The 19,860-nt window shown below is 31.6% G+C and overlaps 1 protein-coding gene across 1 annotated transcript; it reads right to left on the reverse strand.

Moving 5' to 3' along the window:
• Positions 1 to 1,579: 1,579 nt before the first annotated feature.
• LOC139486776 (uncharacterized) lies at positions 1,580 to 14,516 on the reverse strand. Its single transcript, XM_071271733.1, has 5 exons — positions 14,203 to 14,516; positions 6,782 to 6,957; positions 5,812 to 5,978; positions 3,314 to 3,480; positions 1,580 to 1,738 (listed from the first exon to the last, which is right to left on the reverse strand). The coding sequence occupies exons 1-5, from the start codon at positions 14,480 to 14,482 to the stop codon at positions 1,683 to 1,685; spliced, it is 846 nt and encodes a 281-aa protein (XP_071127834.1). The 5' UTR covers positions 14,483 to 14,516; the 3' UTR covers positions 1,580 to 1,682.
• Between the last annotated feature and the right edge of the window lie 5,344 nt (positions 14,517 to 19,860).

The following is a 19,860-nucleotide window of genomic DNA, read 5'->3' on the forward strand; positions in this document are numbered from 1 at the left end:
ATTTCTGTATTTTTGTTTATTTTACCTTTTAAACACAGGTTGATTCGTATTAATCGTAAGCAAAGGTTGCCTCTATCTAAGCAATCAATTATCATAAATAAGAGGTTTATCTCCCCTTGTGCCAATCTGCTGCAAAGAACAACTCTGCTTCAGAGAAAGGGAACGTTTTGGATCAACTTATATAATATTGTTTTGTAATATTCTCCCAGCATGTCCAGTATTTTATACTTTGCAGTGAATTTCTATTGTAGCAAGGCTACTAACCTACTGATCGACGATGCTTGATTGGAATAAACACATTTAGTACAATGAATTGTATTTTAACATTTTATAGAATTATACTTTATTCTCTCAACACAATTGTTACAGAGAGAATATACATATAAACAATATACAAATTTATATAGCATTTTGTTCATGTATTTAAGGAATAAATGTAATATATTTTCCTGTCTATTCGAAATAACATAAAAAATGTGGTGCACACTTTAAATAACCCTTGTGAATTATTTCATTCGCGTAGTAGTATAATTAATCATATATGGATTTCAAAGAACTGCTGGGTAATTTTTAATCTCGGTCTGTTTCTGTAATTAATTCTAACATAACTTTTGATTTTTTAACCCTGCATACCACCAGTTTCCATGTGAATTTAAAACATTTTCTGACGCACAACACGCAAAACAAGAAATGTGTGGTTTTTTTTAAATTTGATAGATGCTTTTTATGTTTTTTTGTATATGTTTGTTTGTCGTTGGATTGTAACACATGACGACTGCTGTAACCATATTTTGACTATTTTACCGATCTATATGTCTGTTTTGTTTTGATCACGCACCGTTGTAAAAATGACGGAATTTGATGCGACTGTCTATAAAAGTGAGAGGTTTAGCGCTATAAAATCAGGTTCAATCAACCATTTTCTACATTTGAAAATGCCTCTTCCAAGTAAGAAATATGACAGTTGTTGTCCATTTGTTTGATGTGTTTTATCCTTTCATTTTGCCATTTGATTAGGGACTTTTCTTCGGAGTTCAGTATTTTTGTGATTTTACTTTCTACCCTTAAGCAATACTTGATTTCACCCTCTTTTTTTTACTTTGGTTCTTGATGATTATTCTTTAAATTTCTATGTAGTGTTTTGTTGACGTTTTTGTCTTTCAGTCTGTTTTCTGTCATGACGTTGTCAGTTTCTCTTAGACTTATTCTATTTTATTTTTTTCTATTTGATTGTCCCTTTGGTATATTCTGTCTCATCTCTATTGAAGGAGTATAAGCCTTAATTGACACATTCACACCACTTTATGAAATTTGTATCAATGTTTGAAACATTGTTCACAACTGTCTGTATTTATAAGTTGTGCAAAACTGAAATTTCTTACAATGCAGAAAACTTAACTATTGTGAGGTATTCTAGTTAGAAACAGTTCTCCAAATAATTAACTTTTGAACAATCATTAGCACACAAATACTTCAAATTGTAAAATTGGAAAAGATGTGTGTCTGCATTTGACAAAATATTGTGTAAAATTATTTTAAATTGTCCTTGGCAAATGCCATAATAAAAACCTGACAAACATGAAAGTTATATTTTACGATTGAAAATTCCAATTCAGTCGGCATATCAATACCAAAATATTAAATATATACAAGTTCCGTCACGAAATACACAGAAATTTCATCTATATAGCTATAGCTCCAACAGAAATAATCATCCTGTCTGCAGGTTCTGCGCAGTCTACAAAGAAACAAAATAAACAGATAAACATATTCAGAATGGAAATGGTTAGAACTGCTGAAACAGGTGCCTCCCATTCATACATAGGATTTTGATATTTGACTCGTAGATGTATCTGATTTACTTCACGACAAAGTGCCCCGTCCCTTTGAAGTTGACCACTGATCTTTGTAATGAAGGTAACGTATTTGATTTTCATGTCAAACCTAAAACAATGTATATTCTTGTTTTCCATGACATTTTTGGTCTAGAAGGTTTGTCCCGCTCCTCATATTATAATCGTTTTAAAAATATAAAACAACACATTTAATAATTTATTGCGTCCGAAGCGCTTTTCTGAATTTACCTTCAACAGGAACGTTCAAAGCCAAATATTTGAAATCCGAAGATGTATAAGTACCGAAAATCGTTGAAGAGCTATATGTTAAAAATACCTAAAATAAATAGCCAAATTCATCTAAAGCCAACTTTGCCTGAGGGAGTTGAAACCTTAGTTTCATAATAATTTCAAAATTTATAAACGGACAATTTTAGTAAAGTTTGTTTAATCATGTCAGTACCGAAGCACTGACTACTGAGCTGATGATACCCTCGGGGACTGATAGTCCACCAGCAGAGGTATAGACCCATTGGTGTAAAAATATAAAACAACACGTTTAATAATTTATTGCGTCCGAAGCGCTTTTCTGGATTTACCTTCATCAGGAACGCTCAAAGCCAAATATTTGAAATCCGAAGATGTATAAGTACCGAAAATCGTTGAAGAGCTATATGTTAAAAATACCTAAAATAAATAGCCAAATTCATCTAAAGCCAACTTTGCCTGAGGGAGTTGAAACCTTAGTTTCATAATAATTTCAAAATTTATAAACGGACAATACAATTGTTCATTTATCATTAAGGATGTACACCTCTCAGGAGCTAAATGTTTCTTTTTCTAATCTGATTTTGGGTTTATATGACTGTAAAGCACTTTCGATTGCTGCGGCCATTTGAAAATACCCCATTTCATTAATTTTTCCATTTTCATAACTTTTTTCCAATTTTGGGGCTATGAACATGAAAAAAATCAAAGTATTACAATTACATTTGTTTTCATACTTTCACTATAGATGAATGGTAAAAGGCTATAATTCCGACTGCCACTGAAAATGAGTGCTTTATATGTGAAGAAAATTTATACTGCAACAGACCTGCTCCGGACCACTGAAATAGTTGTTTCAAATAGATAAAACGTATATGAAAGTGACCGTTTTACTTTCCGTGATCGAGCCATCAGATGTAACGTCATCATTTCGACTTGACGCGTTGACATATTTGTAGGAGTAAAAGATATTCTGATATATTATATATTTTTTTTAAACAGATTTGAAAATTAAAACTGCATTTTTAAAAATTCTATTATTTTGCCTGCCTTAGTAATTGAGGATCGATTTAAAAGGTAATTAATCAAATATGTTCAAAAAGAAAAGATGATTTTTATTTATATACCTTCCTTTACTTAATGTTGTCTAATTTAATAAGGTAAATCAACAATTTCTTTGATTCATATTTAGATTCAATGAAATAACTTACCAGCAACCCAATTTCTGGGTGAGTTACTTTTGGTATAAAGAAAAAGTGGGAATAATCCTCGTTGCTCCCATGCACATTTTTTGCGGTCTCCAAGTACCACAAGCCATCCATCATCAATACCACAAGTAACATAAGCCCGATTGATGAAAAAATGTCTTAGCTGACTCCTATAAAATTCAAAGTCTCAGGAATCAGTATGAATATAAGCATTTGTTTAGAACACAGATAACGTGAGTTAAAAATAGTGCATCTATATACGAATTAATTATTAATAACATTATTATAAAATATTCTTATAGCAATTTCGAAAAAAAAAATGAAAGTTTTATAATTATGACCATACCAATGATTATTCATGCCAATATTGAATTGCTGACGACAGGGCTGGTGACACCCTTTGGAAATAAACTTGCACCAGCATTGGCATCGACCCACTGGATGTGCAAAAACTCATCAACGAATCATTAAAGATACCACGTTTAAAGTTTAAACAGATTATGGAAGTCAAATATAATATCTAGATATGTATTCATTATTAAAATAATTATCATAGAAAATTCTGAGTATATTTGTTTGGTGATACTATTGATATATTGATTAAGCTTAATGGGGTACATGTAATGAATACCCATATTGATACTCCACCAATGGGTCAACAACACAGTTGAATTTTTATTTTTTTCAGCAGTCTTCTTTATCTAAAAAAATGTATACCCTAAACCAGAAATTGTTCAGTCGCTGCAAATTCCGAAAGAAACTCGGCTGCATTTCGATTGAATTCATGGTTCTTCTCTGATTACCTTTGCACTAAATAACAAGGATACATGTTTTCTGTTTATCCCATAGAATTTATTTTATTTAGAAAAATATTGGTATGTTGTTACTTTTAACAAAATGTAAACAGGTAAAACCATTACGAATTGACTTACGACTACCTTTTGTCACTCGTAAATTCACAATCAATCTTACGACAAATACTACTTACGATTGTTTATGAAACAGTCAAATTCTTACCATTTGACCTTGGGCAGAGTTAAGATATAAGATTGTTGTGCTTTGTTTTGCGAAACGACTCGCTGGTGAATTAATGTTCGTTTCTAGATATAAATTACAATTCATTTGAAAAAGCGAGAGTATCGATCAGTATAAGACGAGTCCACATCTTATCATTGTCTCGGATTCAAATGTGGAACGCTATTAATATTTATATATCTTTATACAATTATTTTGATTTTTCTAACTAAATTAATTCGTTTAGAAACAGTCATATTTTTCAACAAAGTATTGAGGTATTTTTAAATTTCTATTTGCAATTTTTTTAAGGCGTCACAGCAAAAAATAAAACAGCATTTCAAGACGTCATACTTATTTGGACTTGTTCAACTGTACAGAATGAAAAGTGACATTTAATAGCTATTTTAGAATATTTAAAAATTTCTATTTAACAACCTCAATACTTTGTGAAGTAATCATAACAACCAATAAGATACATTTTAGCCTTTCTACCCAACATAATAGTCATAAAAAATATAACAATGAGCTAAGCTTCGTGTTTTGTTTTTTGTTTTATGTTTTGCTTAAGGTTCATCATAACAAATGGACAAATATGGCCGTATTTTCACATCAAAAACTACTCTGTGTACAGACTCACCTATGTAGTTTGGAAAGTTTTAATGCCTACCATCCACTAGATATATAAAAGTTAAATGCATTTTGTGTTTAAGAAAGATATAATCTTTCTTGGTTTTTGATGGGCATTTTTTTCCTTTCTGAAGAAGGTGTAAAAATAAACAAACACCTGGATTACTTTGATACTGTCTACTCACTGACTCAGATAAACTCTTTAACTCACCTAAAGTTATAAAGATACCTCTTGTCCATTTTAATTAATGACAATCAAAACATTACAAACCGTTTGTTTACCTGAGGGAGCATCTCATAGTTATACCACAACTTAGTTGATTTTCACACCTTTTGCATGAAGGAAAAAAAATGCCCATCAAAATCCAAAAGAGATTTTATCTTTTTTAAACACAAAATGCATTTAACTTTTTTATATCTAGTGGATGCCAGGGTTTAAAAGATTTCCAACTTCACAGGTAAGTCTGTACTCAGAGTATTTTTTGGCATGTAAATACAGCCATATTTGTTCGGTTGTTATGATGAACCTTAATCTAAAAGTACATATATATACTAATCAATAGACACACTCATTACGAATTAAACATGCACCTATTTCATTTTTTCAAACATTGTTTTTTTTTTACAATTATATGTGCAGTTTGCACTGGCATTTTAAATGTGTTTCCATTAAATGTTGAATTAAAATCCATTTTAAGTTCAAATTTTATTGAAACGAGATTAGTTTTTAAAATACATTATCGGCAATTTCTTCTCAATCGCATGAATAACATCATGTCATTTAACGAAGTGTATAGTTCATTAAACTTAAACTAAATACTGTTTAAAGTTTATGAAAAAATTATTTCCAACATTACCAGTGACCCACTATTCCGAAGTAGTTAGTTGGAGAACTTGTGGTCAGGTCGTTAAAACTACTGTTCATTAGGTTTTCTTGACTGAACCAGTTCATTTCATTTGTATCCTCGCCATTGAATAACATCCACACAACTGGTACATTATTTGTAAACAGTTGAACTTTAACCTAAATTGTACAGAAAGCAAAAAAATGTTAAAGTTAACAAAAAACACAAAGAATCCTGGCTATATCCCTCACATGACCTTTATAGCGGTCAAGTTTCTTAAAGGACAAGAAAGAAAGGGAAAAAAAAGACCCCACAAAATTAATGTTTAAACCTAAGGATAATTCAATAAAGTTTTGGTTGAAATGTTCCTATAGTTGTTTGTGTAGAGGACAGAATTTTTTCAAAAATGCTGACGATGACGGATGTCATGTGAAGAAAGAAGTACACATGACCTTAAAGACCAAGATGAGGTAAACAAACGTTTAATTGTCACGACATATGTCTGCTTCGTTTTAATGTGTAATGTTTCCCAACATTATCCTGATTTTATATTTAGCGAACGGTAATGTTTAAATTACAGTTGACCTCCTTGTTCATTTTGTGGTTATCTGTGATGTTCGCGTATCAGCCATGTCGATTTCTCAAAAAAACCAACATAGACAGTTGGCGATAATAAATGAATAAATAAACGTGTGTGTGTCAATGATAAATGATATACTTAAGCGTTGCTAAATAAAACCCGTTGTATTAAAAATTACCCACTACGAAACTGGAGAAAATATCAGAGAGCCTTTCTGTACTTCCGGTTGTTAAAGCTTGTGCAAATAGATTATATATTGTCCTACAAAGTTCTCATAATGCATATTAATTGATCTGTAATTTTGCAATGGAAGACAGCTAACAAGAAGCTGATACAAAATTGTTTGTTAGAAGAAATACTTAAATACTCAACATAAATACTTGTTAGCAAATAAACGCTTACCTTCTTTACACCAACATCAGTCCACCTATCTATTAGAGGATTTCTAAGATGTCGAGTGGTTACTGATATATCCAATGGTGTTGTTAGGTCATTACATTCTGTCTGGTTCGTCCATGCTGTGTAAACAGACTGTTCGTTTCCACTGTATGCAACTAACACAGGTATCCAATTGATCACTAAATACAATTTGATATATATAGATTATAACATGTCATTTTTCATATCAGACCCCTTATCAGCCCTAGGTCAGGATATCAGCCCAAGAGCCTACAGGATCGAGGGATGATTTTGACCATGGGCTGATAAGGGGTCTGATATGAAAAATGACATTTTATGTTCTTTTTATCATAAACTTCAACAGAAGACATACAGGCAAACACTCTATTCAAAACTTTGAAAAATGCTTTTGTTGTAATATTTGTTTTTCATTTTTTGATAATATAATTACCTTATTCCTAATATAACTTTGTTATGTTTTACACCAAAGAAACGTATTAGTGAGGTTTATTTTCCGGAATTTGCCGAATGACGTCGAAATGTCATCCGATAACGTTACAGCAAAGCATGCGATAATAACCGGAAGCAGTTGATATGAAACGGAAATAGTTGATATAAACCGGAAGCAGTTGATATAAACCGGAAGCAGCTGATAACAAAATAAATATATGTACATATAAAGTTTTATCATATGGTACAATTATACCATTATTTTCTATAAAAACATATTTACACATAACTGTATGTAATATTCAAATCTAATGTCGAGTCTCAAATCTCTGCGCCATGCCGTTAAACAATTGAAATATGTTGCATTTTAATAAAGGAGAAGATATGTTAAAGGCTTTCTTTGTCCTCAGATTTAAGGTACATATGAAGAGAAATTTACACTTAAGCGTTTTCTTCAGTCATGTCCATTAGTTTCTGTAAAAGGTTTAAACTGATTTAGTCATTCGAAACGTCTAAAATCAGGCTTATAAATGAACATTTTCAACTATGCCAAATATTAAAACTAAACATAATTAAGTGAGGTCATTTCCATTTTAGACATAACCCGTCTAAAATTACCAAAAATGCTAGAATTGAGAAGATTTTAGTACTTTTGCATGAATCAATAATAACAGTGCCTGATTAATTTGCAATGTGATGTTTAATTTGGTCCATAGTTATGTTATACACGTATTCTACACTCCAATAAATAGTTCGAAGCTTACATTTTTGAGAATTATAGAAATGCAATAATTTAAGGCCTAAAAGGGGTCTTACCAGGTCTTCTCCTTTGTGTTCTATATGTAAAGTAGAATGTTAATGTGACATCACGGAAACTTTTGGTTTCACCTCAAATCTATTTGTCAATTTGGCTATCAAGGTTTCATTTCTAATTTGGGCAACATGGAAAAAGCGTATGAACAATGGTGGAATATTTTATACAAAAGTAATATTTTTAGAACATCGTTTAGCTCTGCCTCGAGTCATTTTGAACTTACCGAATGCTATCAGTTACTGTACTTATCACTATAGATCGCATGATAACCTATGTGTATGTTTATAATTTTCAAAGTTTTCACTGGTGGACTTTTGTCAATAGGAGGATTACCCGAAATGAACCCATTTTTTAAAAGAGCATTCCTATTTTGACTGATACAATGAAAAAGAGAAACATTTAGAGATAAACATACACATGTCAACACATGACCTGCATGTTTGTTCTACAAAAACTAAAATGACTGCGTTAAAAAAACCCATAAAACTGGAAAACATTTGCAGTTGAAAAGTCTCATTTCAACGAAAGATGTTATTAGAATGGTAACGTTTGTGTCGCAAAGACAGGGTGTGACTTGGTGGAAAAGACAGAGAACTGAGATCAGAAAGGACATTGATTTCTAAATCTTTGACGCAGTATATAAACAAACTCATCATAGATATATTTACGCAAGACTTGCTTTTCGTCTACAAAAGACTCATTAGTGACGCTCGAATAAAAAAAAATGTTTAAAGACCAAATAAAGTACGAAGTTGAAGAGCATTAAAGACCAAAAATTCCTAAAAGTTTTGCCAAAAACAGCTAGCTTAAGGTAATCTATTCCTGAGGTAGACACGCCTTAGTATTTCAAAAATTCAAAGTTTTGTTAACAGTTAATGTATTATAATGAACATATCAAAGATAACTCCAGTCAACACGGACGTGCTGACTACTGGGCTATAGGATAAGAAATATGATAGAAAATAGAATTTCTAAACGAACATAGCTTTGAGACTGGGCATTAACCACCAGGGCAATCTTTCAAACATTTGGAAGATTCCTGTAAAACTTATAAACTCTCAGTATTTATTAACTACAGTGATCAAATCCTCGTGGACAAAAAAACAATATAATGAGACATGGGAGCTTATCTATCTTCTATTATTATTACGCAATAATTGATAGAAAAAAGTAAAATCACAATAATACTGAACTCCGAGGAAAATTCAAAACGGAAAGTCCCTAATCAAATGGCAAAATCAAATGATAAGACACATCAAATGAATGGACAACAACTGTTCTATTCCTGACTTGGTACAACTTTTTCAAATGTAGAAAATGATGGATTGAACCTGGTTTTATAGCGCTAAACCTCTGACTTGTACGACAGTCGTAGCAATTTACATTATATTTATAATGATGCGTGAACAATATGTAGGAATTCAGCGTGTTAATCGTATATAAACCGTGGCAAATAATTAGTATCGGACCAATTTTACGCTTTATGATATCTCGGCTATCGTAACAAATAGTTTTGTTCATTTTGCAAATACGGTGAACATAAATTAGTTATTTGATGAATGACTGTAATATTTTTTCTGTCTATGAAGAAATATCATAAATAATGTGGTGCTCACTGAATAACCGTGTTTCCTCAAACCACGAAAATTGGTACCCACGAAAATAAAGGAATCCACAGTATTAGTTTGACATTTAAATAAAGGAAACAGTAGTATACCGCTGTTCAACATTTATAAATCGATTGAGAAAAAAAAATCCGAATTACAAACATAGACTGAGTGAAACATATCAAATATAAGAGGAGAACAACGACACAACATAACACACAACAAAAAATGCAACACAAAGGGAAACGAAGTATAATATCAAAATAATCATTTTCCTGACTTGGTACAGGACATTTTGATAAAAAATGGTAGGTTGAACCTGGTTTTGTGGTTATCCAAACCTCTCGCTTTTATGGCAATGTTAAATTTAACATTAAAATGACAACATTATATGACAGGACTACAATACAAATATATGGCAGAACATACAGGACAGAGAAACACACAAATAATAGCTTTCAAAAGGTACCAGGCTTATAACTTAATAGGCCAGACGAGCGTTTCGTCTCAGTGACGCTCAGATAAAATACAATTCAAAGCCAAAACAAGTACAAAGTTGAAGAGCATTGAGGACAAAAAGTTCCAAACAGTTGTGCCACATACAGCTAAGGTTATCTTCCTGGAATAAAAAAATCCTTAGTACTTAGAATAATTCATTCTTTTGCAAACAGTAAAATAAAAATAACTATATAATAGATTTGCATGTTAACACCGAAGTGGTGACTAACTACAGAATTAAAACTAATACGTAAAACAACCTAAGTCAGAAGATAAAAAAAACCGAAGCCGAACAACGTATTATATGTTAGCCGGAGAGATTGACGTACACAATTGACGTCACATTTAAATTTCTAAAATTTTTCTGATATAACATGTATTAATGTGGCACTAAGGATAGGGAACTCATGATTGAATTTTGAACTATTTTCACTAGTTTGTTTGATAAGATTATACATGTTTTTTGACATGCTTTTTTCTTGTCATTATGTTAATGTTGTTCTGGTCACAAATTGTATCAGTTAGTTTATATGGCAATAAAAAAGATTTGCTTGATTGATTCATTGATTGATTTATTAATTATAATGGAAATTGCAATACTACACAATTCTTGTCTTTTGGTGAGGTAAATGTGTGGTTTTATTGATTTTTTTGAAAACTGATATTCACTGAGGCCAACGGCCGAAGTGAATATTAGTTTTTTAAAAGTCAATTAAACTAAATCTTTATCGAAACAAACGACATTAATCGTTTTATTCCATATTCCAAGAGAAATGCACTTAATCAATGAGAAATATTTATGAAAACGTACATCAAACGTTTTTTACCAAAATCATACACGTAAAAGCACACGACGTTGTGCGAGATGAATTTACTTTTACGCAGGTGAATATGCTTATTTATTCACAATCCAATTCATTTAGAGAAACCTTCTAAAGTTTTATTAATATGGAATAATTTTTAATATAAAATGTGGCAATACTTAGATAAGTAATTGTTTTATCTATTTATGTCGGTTTTTCTTCTAAATCAAACCGTAAACCAAATACATCGTATAGATTTAGTTGACACACTCTAAAATCTTATAAATGAACTGGGTGATTAATTATTTTAACCCTAACACACGAATACAATAGAAAAAAATACTACAATCTTATCGAAGGCGATAAAAGTAGAATGTAATAAATAACTTTATATCGGTTAATGAGAATACGTTAGCTGATTATACATTAATTATAAAACCCACTGATGCATATATAAATGAAAACGTTATAATAAGTAAAAATATCGTGTAATTGATAATGAATTGTTTTCTTTCATGTGACAGCCCTAAGATGATCAAACAAAATATTTATTCTTTGGAAATCTTTCTAACTCTGTCTTTTTCTATCGCTGCAGAAATTGTATATTACTGTTTAGGACTTCAGATGTTTTATAAATATTTTGTTTTATTCGAATTTGATCCTTGTACAATTGTTGCTCCTTTGAACACAATCATGAAATATTGTTTTTTTATTTGATTAAATACTATAACAGGTTACGTGAATCAATCGTTTATTATCTTTTAATTAGTTATCAAAGGTACCAGGATTATAATTTAGTAAGCCAGACGCGCGTTTCGTCTACATAAGACTCATCAGTGACGCTCAAATCAAAAATATTTATAAACCCAAACTAGTACAAAGTTGAAGAGCATTGAGGATCCAAAATTCCAAAAAGTTGTGCCAAATACGGCTAAGGTAATCTATGCCTTGGATAAGAAAATCCTTAGTTTTTCAAACAGTTCAAAGTTTTTTATACGGGAAATTTATAAAAATGACCACATTATTGATATTCATGTCAACACCGAAGTGTTGACTACTGGGCTGGTGATACCCTCGGGGACGAAACGTCCACCAGCAGTGGCATCGACCCAGTGGTGTAAATAGTTATCAAAGGTACCAGGATAATAATTTAGTACGCCAGACGCGCGTTTCGTCTACATAAGACTCATCAGTGACGCTCAAATCAAAAATATTTATAAACCCAAACTAGTACAAAGTTGAAGAGCATTGAGGATCCAAAATTCCAAAAAGTTGTGCCAAATACGGCTAAGGTAATCTATGCCTTGGATAAGAAAATCCTTAGTTTTTCAAAAAGTTCAAAGTTTTTTATACGGGAAATTTATAAAAATGGCCACATTATTGATATTCATGTCAACAGCGAAGTGTTGACTACTGGGCTGGTGATACCCTCGGGGACGAAACGTCCACCAGCAGTGGCATCGACCCAGTGGTGTAAATAGTTATCAAAGGTACCAGGATTATAATTTAGTACGCCAGACGCGCGTTTCGTCTACATAAGACTCATCAGTGACGCTCAAATCAAAAATATTTATAAACCCAAACTAGTACAAAGTTGAAGAGCATTGAGGATCCAAAATTCCAAAAAGTTGTGCCAAATACGGCTAAGGTAATCCATGCCTTGGATAAGAAAATCCTTAGTTTTTCAAAAAGTTCAAAGTTTTTTATACGGGAAATTTATAAAAATGGCCACATTATTGATATTCATGTCAACACCGAAGTGTTGACTACTGGGCTGGTGATATCCTCGGGGACGAAACGTCCACCAGCAGTGGCATCGACCCAGTGGTGTAAATAGTTATCAAAGGTACCAGGATTATAATTTAGTACGCCAGACGCGCGTTTCGTCTACATAAGACTCATCAGTGACGCTCAAATAAAAAATATTTATAAACCCAAACTAGTACAAAGTTGAAGAGCATTGAGGATCCAAAATTCCAAAAAGTTGTGCCACATACGGCTAAGGTAATCTATGCCTTGGATAAGAAAATCCTTAGTTTTTCAAAAAGTTCAAAGTTTTTTATACGGGAAATTTATAAAAATGGCCATATTATTGATATTCATGTCAACACCGAAGTGTTGACTACTGGGCTGGTGATACCCTCGGGGACGAAACGTCCACCAGCAGTGCCATCGACCCAGTGGTGTAAATAGTTATCAAAGGTACCAGGATTATAATTTAGTACGCCAGACGCGCGTTTCGTCTACATAAGACTCATCAGTATTGTTTTGTCGCTTAAAGATACGTTTTTACAGTCGTTCGTGTCTCAAGAGCTGACTGTCAGATAACATATTTTGCTCAATGATTATTCATAGTGAAACAACAGTCTTTAAACAATAGTTATGAAATTCATTTTTTCAAAATGTGGTATATAGTATTACATAATAAAAGAAACTCTGACTTGCACGCAACTTTAAATATAATTTAACATGTGATTTATATGTATGTTATTTGGGTCTTCAAATGGAAAATAAGACCAGAACCCTTTAAAGCCAGAATAACATATTTATATTTCTGCTTTAAATTCGTAATTTTTTTAACTGTTTAAATGGTTTGTAGTCTTATATCCGTAATATGCCTAAATAAATCAGTGATTGTTTTGTGTATTTGCAGTGTTGAGTTGTATTGCATTTAATAACAATATTCTTTTTTTTAATCCCCGTGTTGTATTTCCTCTTATGTAATAGATTCACCTTATATCCTTGAACTACTATGTAAAGTACTCCCTTTCCAGTAATCTATTTTCCTCTCATTATTCATTTTTATATGCTCTGTTTTTATACTCATCCATAACGATGACCTCGGCTTCACTATCTGCCTCTACTTTCACTTGTTTTATCATAACCGGAAATGTTTTTGCTTTGTCTATGATTGTATGTTCGTATATAATATTTCAAATGCTTCAAACTTTTTCACAGTTCTTCCAAAAAATCATTGTCTGAATCCGTCCGGTTTACTGTTATTAATTTTGATGTGCAAACTACAGCAAATTGATTCTATATTTGACATTTTTTTCACAGTCGTAAGTATGTTCCCCAATTTTCTAGTTATTCAAATGATAGTGATTTTCCGCAAAACTATGATTTGTGTCTATAGTGTATGCCATAATATATCTGTTTTTCTCTGTAGCTCAACAATATTTCTATGCCTCCAGCTGACAATCTTATGTTTTGAAATCCCGCATTTAACTATTACAATTATACTATACGTACCTTTTATCATTACTTGTGAATTTAGAAATGGTTCCATGTTTTGCATACAACTAGTCTCCAATGTACACAGCTTCGATCCTTTTTCGTAGTTTGAGGAACAACATTTTTTATCAAAGGTACACAAAGCTACACAAGCCAAAGCTGACCTTACTGATGTCGTTGTTATACTACCCGAAAGTAGTCGTTTATCTTTAAATACATCAAAATTTATTTGGTTAAGAGCAATTGAAAATACAGCTGAACTTGTCAAAATTAAAAATCCACAACAAAATAGAGACATCTAAAATGTTGCAGTGCTTTGATTTGAAAAATATCATCAGTGTTCTTTGTGATTAATGTCTGCAACTGCGCATTATGGTATTTAAGTTGCATACTTAATTTCGTTTTTCTCATGCCAATCAAGCAAAAAGGTAAAGCTGAATTTGTTACAACCAATGAAATGCCTCCATATGTAAATTTTTAATAATCAATAGCATCAATTCTGTTTTTTTGTGTTCACATAGCATATATTACAAAACAACAGTTATACAAATATTCTTTAAGAACTTTAAAATTAATGAAGTTGCCATATAAACAGATATGAATAGATCAACTGTTTTTAACAAGTTTTCCTATATTTTTTTCCCTTAAAATGGTTAAAATGTATGGCTAAGTAAGTTAAATGTTGAGAATAAGGCCACTCCCAAATAAATACTAAATCTTCATACCTTTTAGTTACAAAAATTAGATCAAGCGAGCGATTTTTTTTACGGAATAAATATTTAAGTGCTATAGATGTCCGATAAAACATCTTTCTAAAGTACTAGCTACCATTCTTTTTCAGTAAGAGATTGCCTTTAAAAACATTGAGATGAGATATATTCTACCAGTGGTGTTAAACAAATGTGGATTCTCAAATATTCTAAAGATTTACTGCTAAATTTTAGATTACAATCTCTGCAATTTTTAAATAACATTACGACTTTGATTTTTCTTTGCTTTACAATACTTTTCTCCTTGCTTAATTGAAATATCGACTTCTCCATCTAATTAAACAGAACTTTTTCTATAAAAATTGGAATCGTAGGTATTAAATTCTTGTTTATGTTATAATAGTTCTTACCCCTACTGGTCAATTTGCTTTTGTACTCGTATGAAGCAGAATTAAATCCGAATGTTTTAAAAGACAAAAAGAAAAATCTCCTTGCGAGATTTTATAATTTTACTTTCCGATATATTGATGATGTCATATCACTGGAAAACAAATATTTCAGCCAGTACTTACCTCTCATATATCCAAGTGAATATGAAATAAAGGATACTACTGATACTGGAAGGACTTCTTCATACCCCGATCTTTCCCTTAATATAAACACAGATGGACGACTTTACAATAAAATTTTGAAAAATAGGACGGTTTTTACTTTCCAATTATCAATTTTCCATTTCTCAGCAGTTAATATCCTCTGCCCCATCGTATGGTGTTTACACATCTAAGTTGAAACGTTTATGCTCGTGCATGTTCACACTATAAGGACTTCATATGTAGGAGTGTTATGAGCAGGAAAGATTAAAACTGACAATCCGTAAATTTTATGGACACCATCAAGAATTGATTAATGTATACGATGTGTCTGTGTTAACATCACTTAGGACATTTTTACCACGTCTTCGATTGTGGTTCGGGCTGGTCTTTTAGTACCAAAGATGACCTATTCTCGAATTTGATTGTTTTGCCGAGAGTGAATTCGCGTTGCTATAAGACGTGTATCGGTATTTGTTAATCCAACATTCATGTATTTTGTTATCATGTTTTAATTGTAATCATTAAAGGGTATTGCTTTATGCCTTATCGTTTGTAGTTGTAATTTTATATTTAAATTGTAAATCCGTATGTAAAAGTAAATATAAATAATCATCCCGTCCAGTTCATTCATATGGATTTAGTTTAAAGCAACTATATTTATAGGATCTATTTGTTTTAGGTTGCATTTCTGTAAATATTGACAATGCAATTTCCCATAGAAACCCCTTTTACGGCTAAAACTGTACCACTTTGACTATGAAATTTTGAAAGAACTCTTATCCTAGAATTGAAAGTTCACATATGCACCACAATTTTTTTCAAAGGTCAAAATATAGGGCTGTGCGGCATATTTGCAACGTTTATATGCCCTGAACTTCTCAGAGTTTAAAACCAACACTAATTTTCTTAACTACCCCTACCTCGAATGAAAGGTTACCACAGATTTCAATGTAAACAATATGAACATGTTTATTTACTGGTAACATTTCCAAGTTATGTCTCTGTGAGATGGAACACTGAGAACATAACTGGAAACCAGTATGTAAACAAAATTGATTTTCTATGAATATTCACGATCTCCCCAAAAGAGGCGTGCTTTGAGAAACAGCTGTATTTACAAAGTGCAACCTATACAGTTTGATTTAGAAAAAATACCGACATAGTTAGAAAATACAATACAGTTACACACTGACTAACAAAATGTTATATTGATATTATTGTAATTGTTATGAAATACATCAAATAACATAATTCAAAACCTAATCTCGATTAATATTCATTTAAAAAAAAATGACATGTGACGTAACTTTGTGGCGTTGATTCATGCTTGTGACGCATAGTTCGTAATTCTATAATGCTGTTTTTTTGTACTTTCATACATTACTATAGGCATTCGTTGTTATTCTGTGGTTAACATGTCGAAATGAACTTTTATATTATTAATTTATGTAATTCTTTGTCCTGAGTGATCTTGCATTTATTTGTACTAAGTTTCTGCCATGTAATGCTGTCATTTTAGATGTATATTTAACATTGCACTAAAACGCGCGCGGTTTGGCTAGCCACAAAATCTAGTTCAACCCACTATTTTTTTCATAAAATGTCCTGAACCAAGTCAGGATTTTGGCAGTTGTTATCCAATTGTTCGTTTCTTGTGTGTAGCATTGTCGCCATTTTTGCTGCACTTCAGTATTTCTGTTGTTTCGTTGTGTTCTTTTATAGTTGATATGTTTCCCTCGGTTTTAGTTTGTAACCCGGATTTGTTTTCTCTCAATCGATTTATGACTTTTGAACAGCGGTATACTATTGTTGCCTTTATTAGTTAGCAAAACTTGAGGATAAGTGAGAGGAGGGCAAATTTTGACTTTTATTCTATAGAAATATTTTTTAATGAGCGAAACATAATTGTATACATCAAAACCACTGTAAATAGTCTGAATATTGTTAGACGAGAGAGGATATTTTAAAATTAAAGTAGTTGATTTCATTCAAACGGTGTAATAAAAGTAACTTTGAATTGGCTTACAAAAGAGTTTTGTAATCGTTTCAGCGCTAGCTGTAAAAGATTTTAACCAGTTTCAATCATTCAAAAGAAGCGTACTTACAATGAAGCATTATATGTGTATAAAGTTAACAAGTTCAGAAACATGTTTTTAAAACTCTCTCTGTTATACAAGTTTATAAAGTTAACAAGGTCAGGAACAGGTGGTGTACTTTAAAACTATTTCTGTTACTCTTGATCAAGATTCATTGATAAGTATTGCATTCGATACCATTGGTGGCGAAACTGAACAATTTATTTCGTACATAAGTGCATGTTGTTCTCTATATTGTTTATTTATGAAATCGTCTATTAAGTTCAGTAACCCATAAAGAAGTATAAAAAGAGAGTTTGCACTTTCTCCGGTTTACAGGCTATTTCTTGAATAACCGCAAATGTCTTTTCCGGTAAAGTCAAACATTCAGTTTTGTTTCGCTTGACATACTTTTGTCGAATAACGAGTCTCTAATATTTTGGCATTTAAGTTTACTGATTTCACCAAAATTCGTATACTTTACTTTTAAGATACCAAAATTTAGCTTATGCCTCATTAATAAAATTGTTTGAAAACTGTACGTGTGAGGATTTTTAAATGACTGCTGATCTAAACCAGATTCTATAGAACATGTGTGTAAAATTATGATTAACAGATTGAGGTCATGTTTTTTTCGGTTGACCAACTGCGGTCGGTGATATTCAAATTGTGACGACACATATATTTTTCTGGTTGTTATCTGTTATACCGCTGTTTGGAAATCAATAATTGATTTGGAGCACTCAAAAACTATACAAAGTACAACCAATAACAAAACGGTCACAACAAAACCAATACAAGAAACTATAAATTGAGTAACAGGAACTTCATCAAAATCGGACAGAATGGAAGTACCCTTGACCATGTTGACTGCAAGGAAGTTATTGTTCCACATGTTTTTCCAGTGATGTTGTTTTGTTTGAACTCGAGGAAAAGAGGGCGGATTTGTAGCCACGACAAGTGGAACACTACTTGAGGCCACATGTCACATAGATATGGAAAAAACGAGGTATGTCTCATCATGACTTTAATCTTTATTTTTTATTTTGTTGAATGAAAAAGTATAAAAATAGAACCAAATGGTATTTTAAGGTGGCTCCTGGGTACAAAAATTTCAGCAAAATATTAAACCTTTATTTTTTCATTACAAGTTTTATTTATTACACTATTAGTTATTACTTTATGATATGGTACAAAAATCAACCCAAAGAATTGATTCAGTTTGGCCCCAGATGACTTTTAAAATGTTTATATCATTGAAAAAGCTCCAAATTATCTCCCTTTGGTGCAAAAATGCCATTTTTTGGCATTAAATTTGAAATAACTTTTTTAACTCAACGGTGACCTATATTTTTTATTATTGTTTTCAAATAAGCTGTACATAAACTAAATAATTGTAAAATTTAAGCGATTTCTGTAATTAGGTTATTTTTTTATTTCGATATTACATCTATTTCTCCTATTAGTTCAACAGAAAAAAAGGACATGAACAAAAATGCAGAGGCAGATTGTGAGCTTAAATGAACGGTGACTCCATCTTTTTATTTCATTTTTCCTTTAAGTACATGATAAAGTTCATTTCTAAAAAATTAGAGAAATCCTATATTAGAAAAAAAAAATTGATTTATACCCAGGAGCCCCCTTAATTGTTATTCTAGTGAAATTTGGAGGATCTAGCAATTTAAAAAGGTAGCACGTTTGATAAATATTAGTCATGCTTGGGTCAGACTTGTGGACTGACAAAAATGGAAGCAAGCCATTTCGTACCTTGAGGTACGAAATGACATACATACAAATCTTGCATGAGGAACGAAATGGTATTACATATACATCTTCCATGAGGTAGGAAATGGTATACATATAAATCTTTCGTGAGGTACGAAATGACTTACATATTAATCTTGCATGAGGTACGAAATGGTATTTTATACTGCAATCAGCTAGTTTACTATACAGATAAAGCTATACGTATAAACGTTAGCTTTATACGTCAATGACCTAAACTCACCTATAAGCCCCGCCTACTTACAACGTCACGTCACAACCACGACAACGTGTAGTAACAATGGTCAAACTTTTATGAATTTAAACCTGTTATGTCTTCAAATTGGTAAGTTATATACCAAATATTATTTATCAAATTCATTTTCCCTTTCTAATTCCTTAAATTGTCAATGCTTACCGCCTAGACTACGCTCATAGGGAAATACCCCAAAATGGTACCCCAAGGGGGAAATTCCAAACACTTTTTTTTAATAATATTTGTTTCATATTTTTTTTTTTTATTTTTTTTTTATC

The sequence above is a fragment of the Mytilus edulis genome, chromosome 8, assembly GCF_963676685.1.
Source record: "Mytilus edulis chromosome 8, xbMytEdul2.2, whole genome shotgun sequence".
NCBI classification, from domain to species: Eukaryota; Metazoa; Mollusca; class Bivalvia; order Mytilida; family Mytilidae; genus Mytilus; species Mytilus edulis.

Bases quoted from the DNA above. Each gene is read 5' to 3' on its own strand.
- LOC139486776 (XM_071271733.1), bottom strand. From the start codon at position 14,482: ATGTCTCTATTTTGTTGTGGATTTTTAATTTTGACAAGTTCAGCTGTA. The intron at 3,481-5,811 runs GTAATGTTGGAA...TGAATTTTATAG, and splicing joins TTCGGAATAGTGGGTCACTG to GAGTCAGCTAAGACATTTTT. The intron at 1,739-3,313 runs GTAAGTTATTTC...GTTTCTTTGTAG, and splicing joins ACCCAGAAATTGGGTTGCTG to ACTGCGCAGAACCTGCAGAC.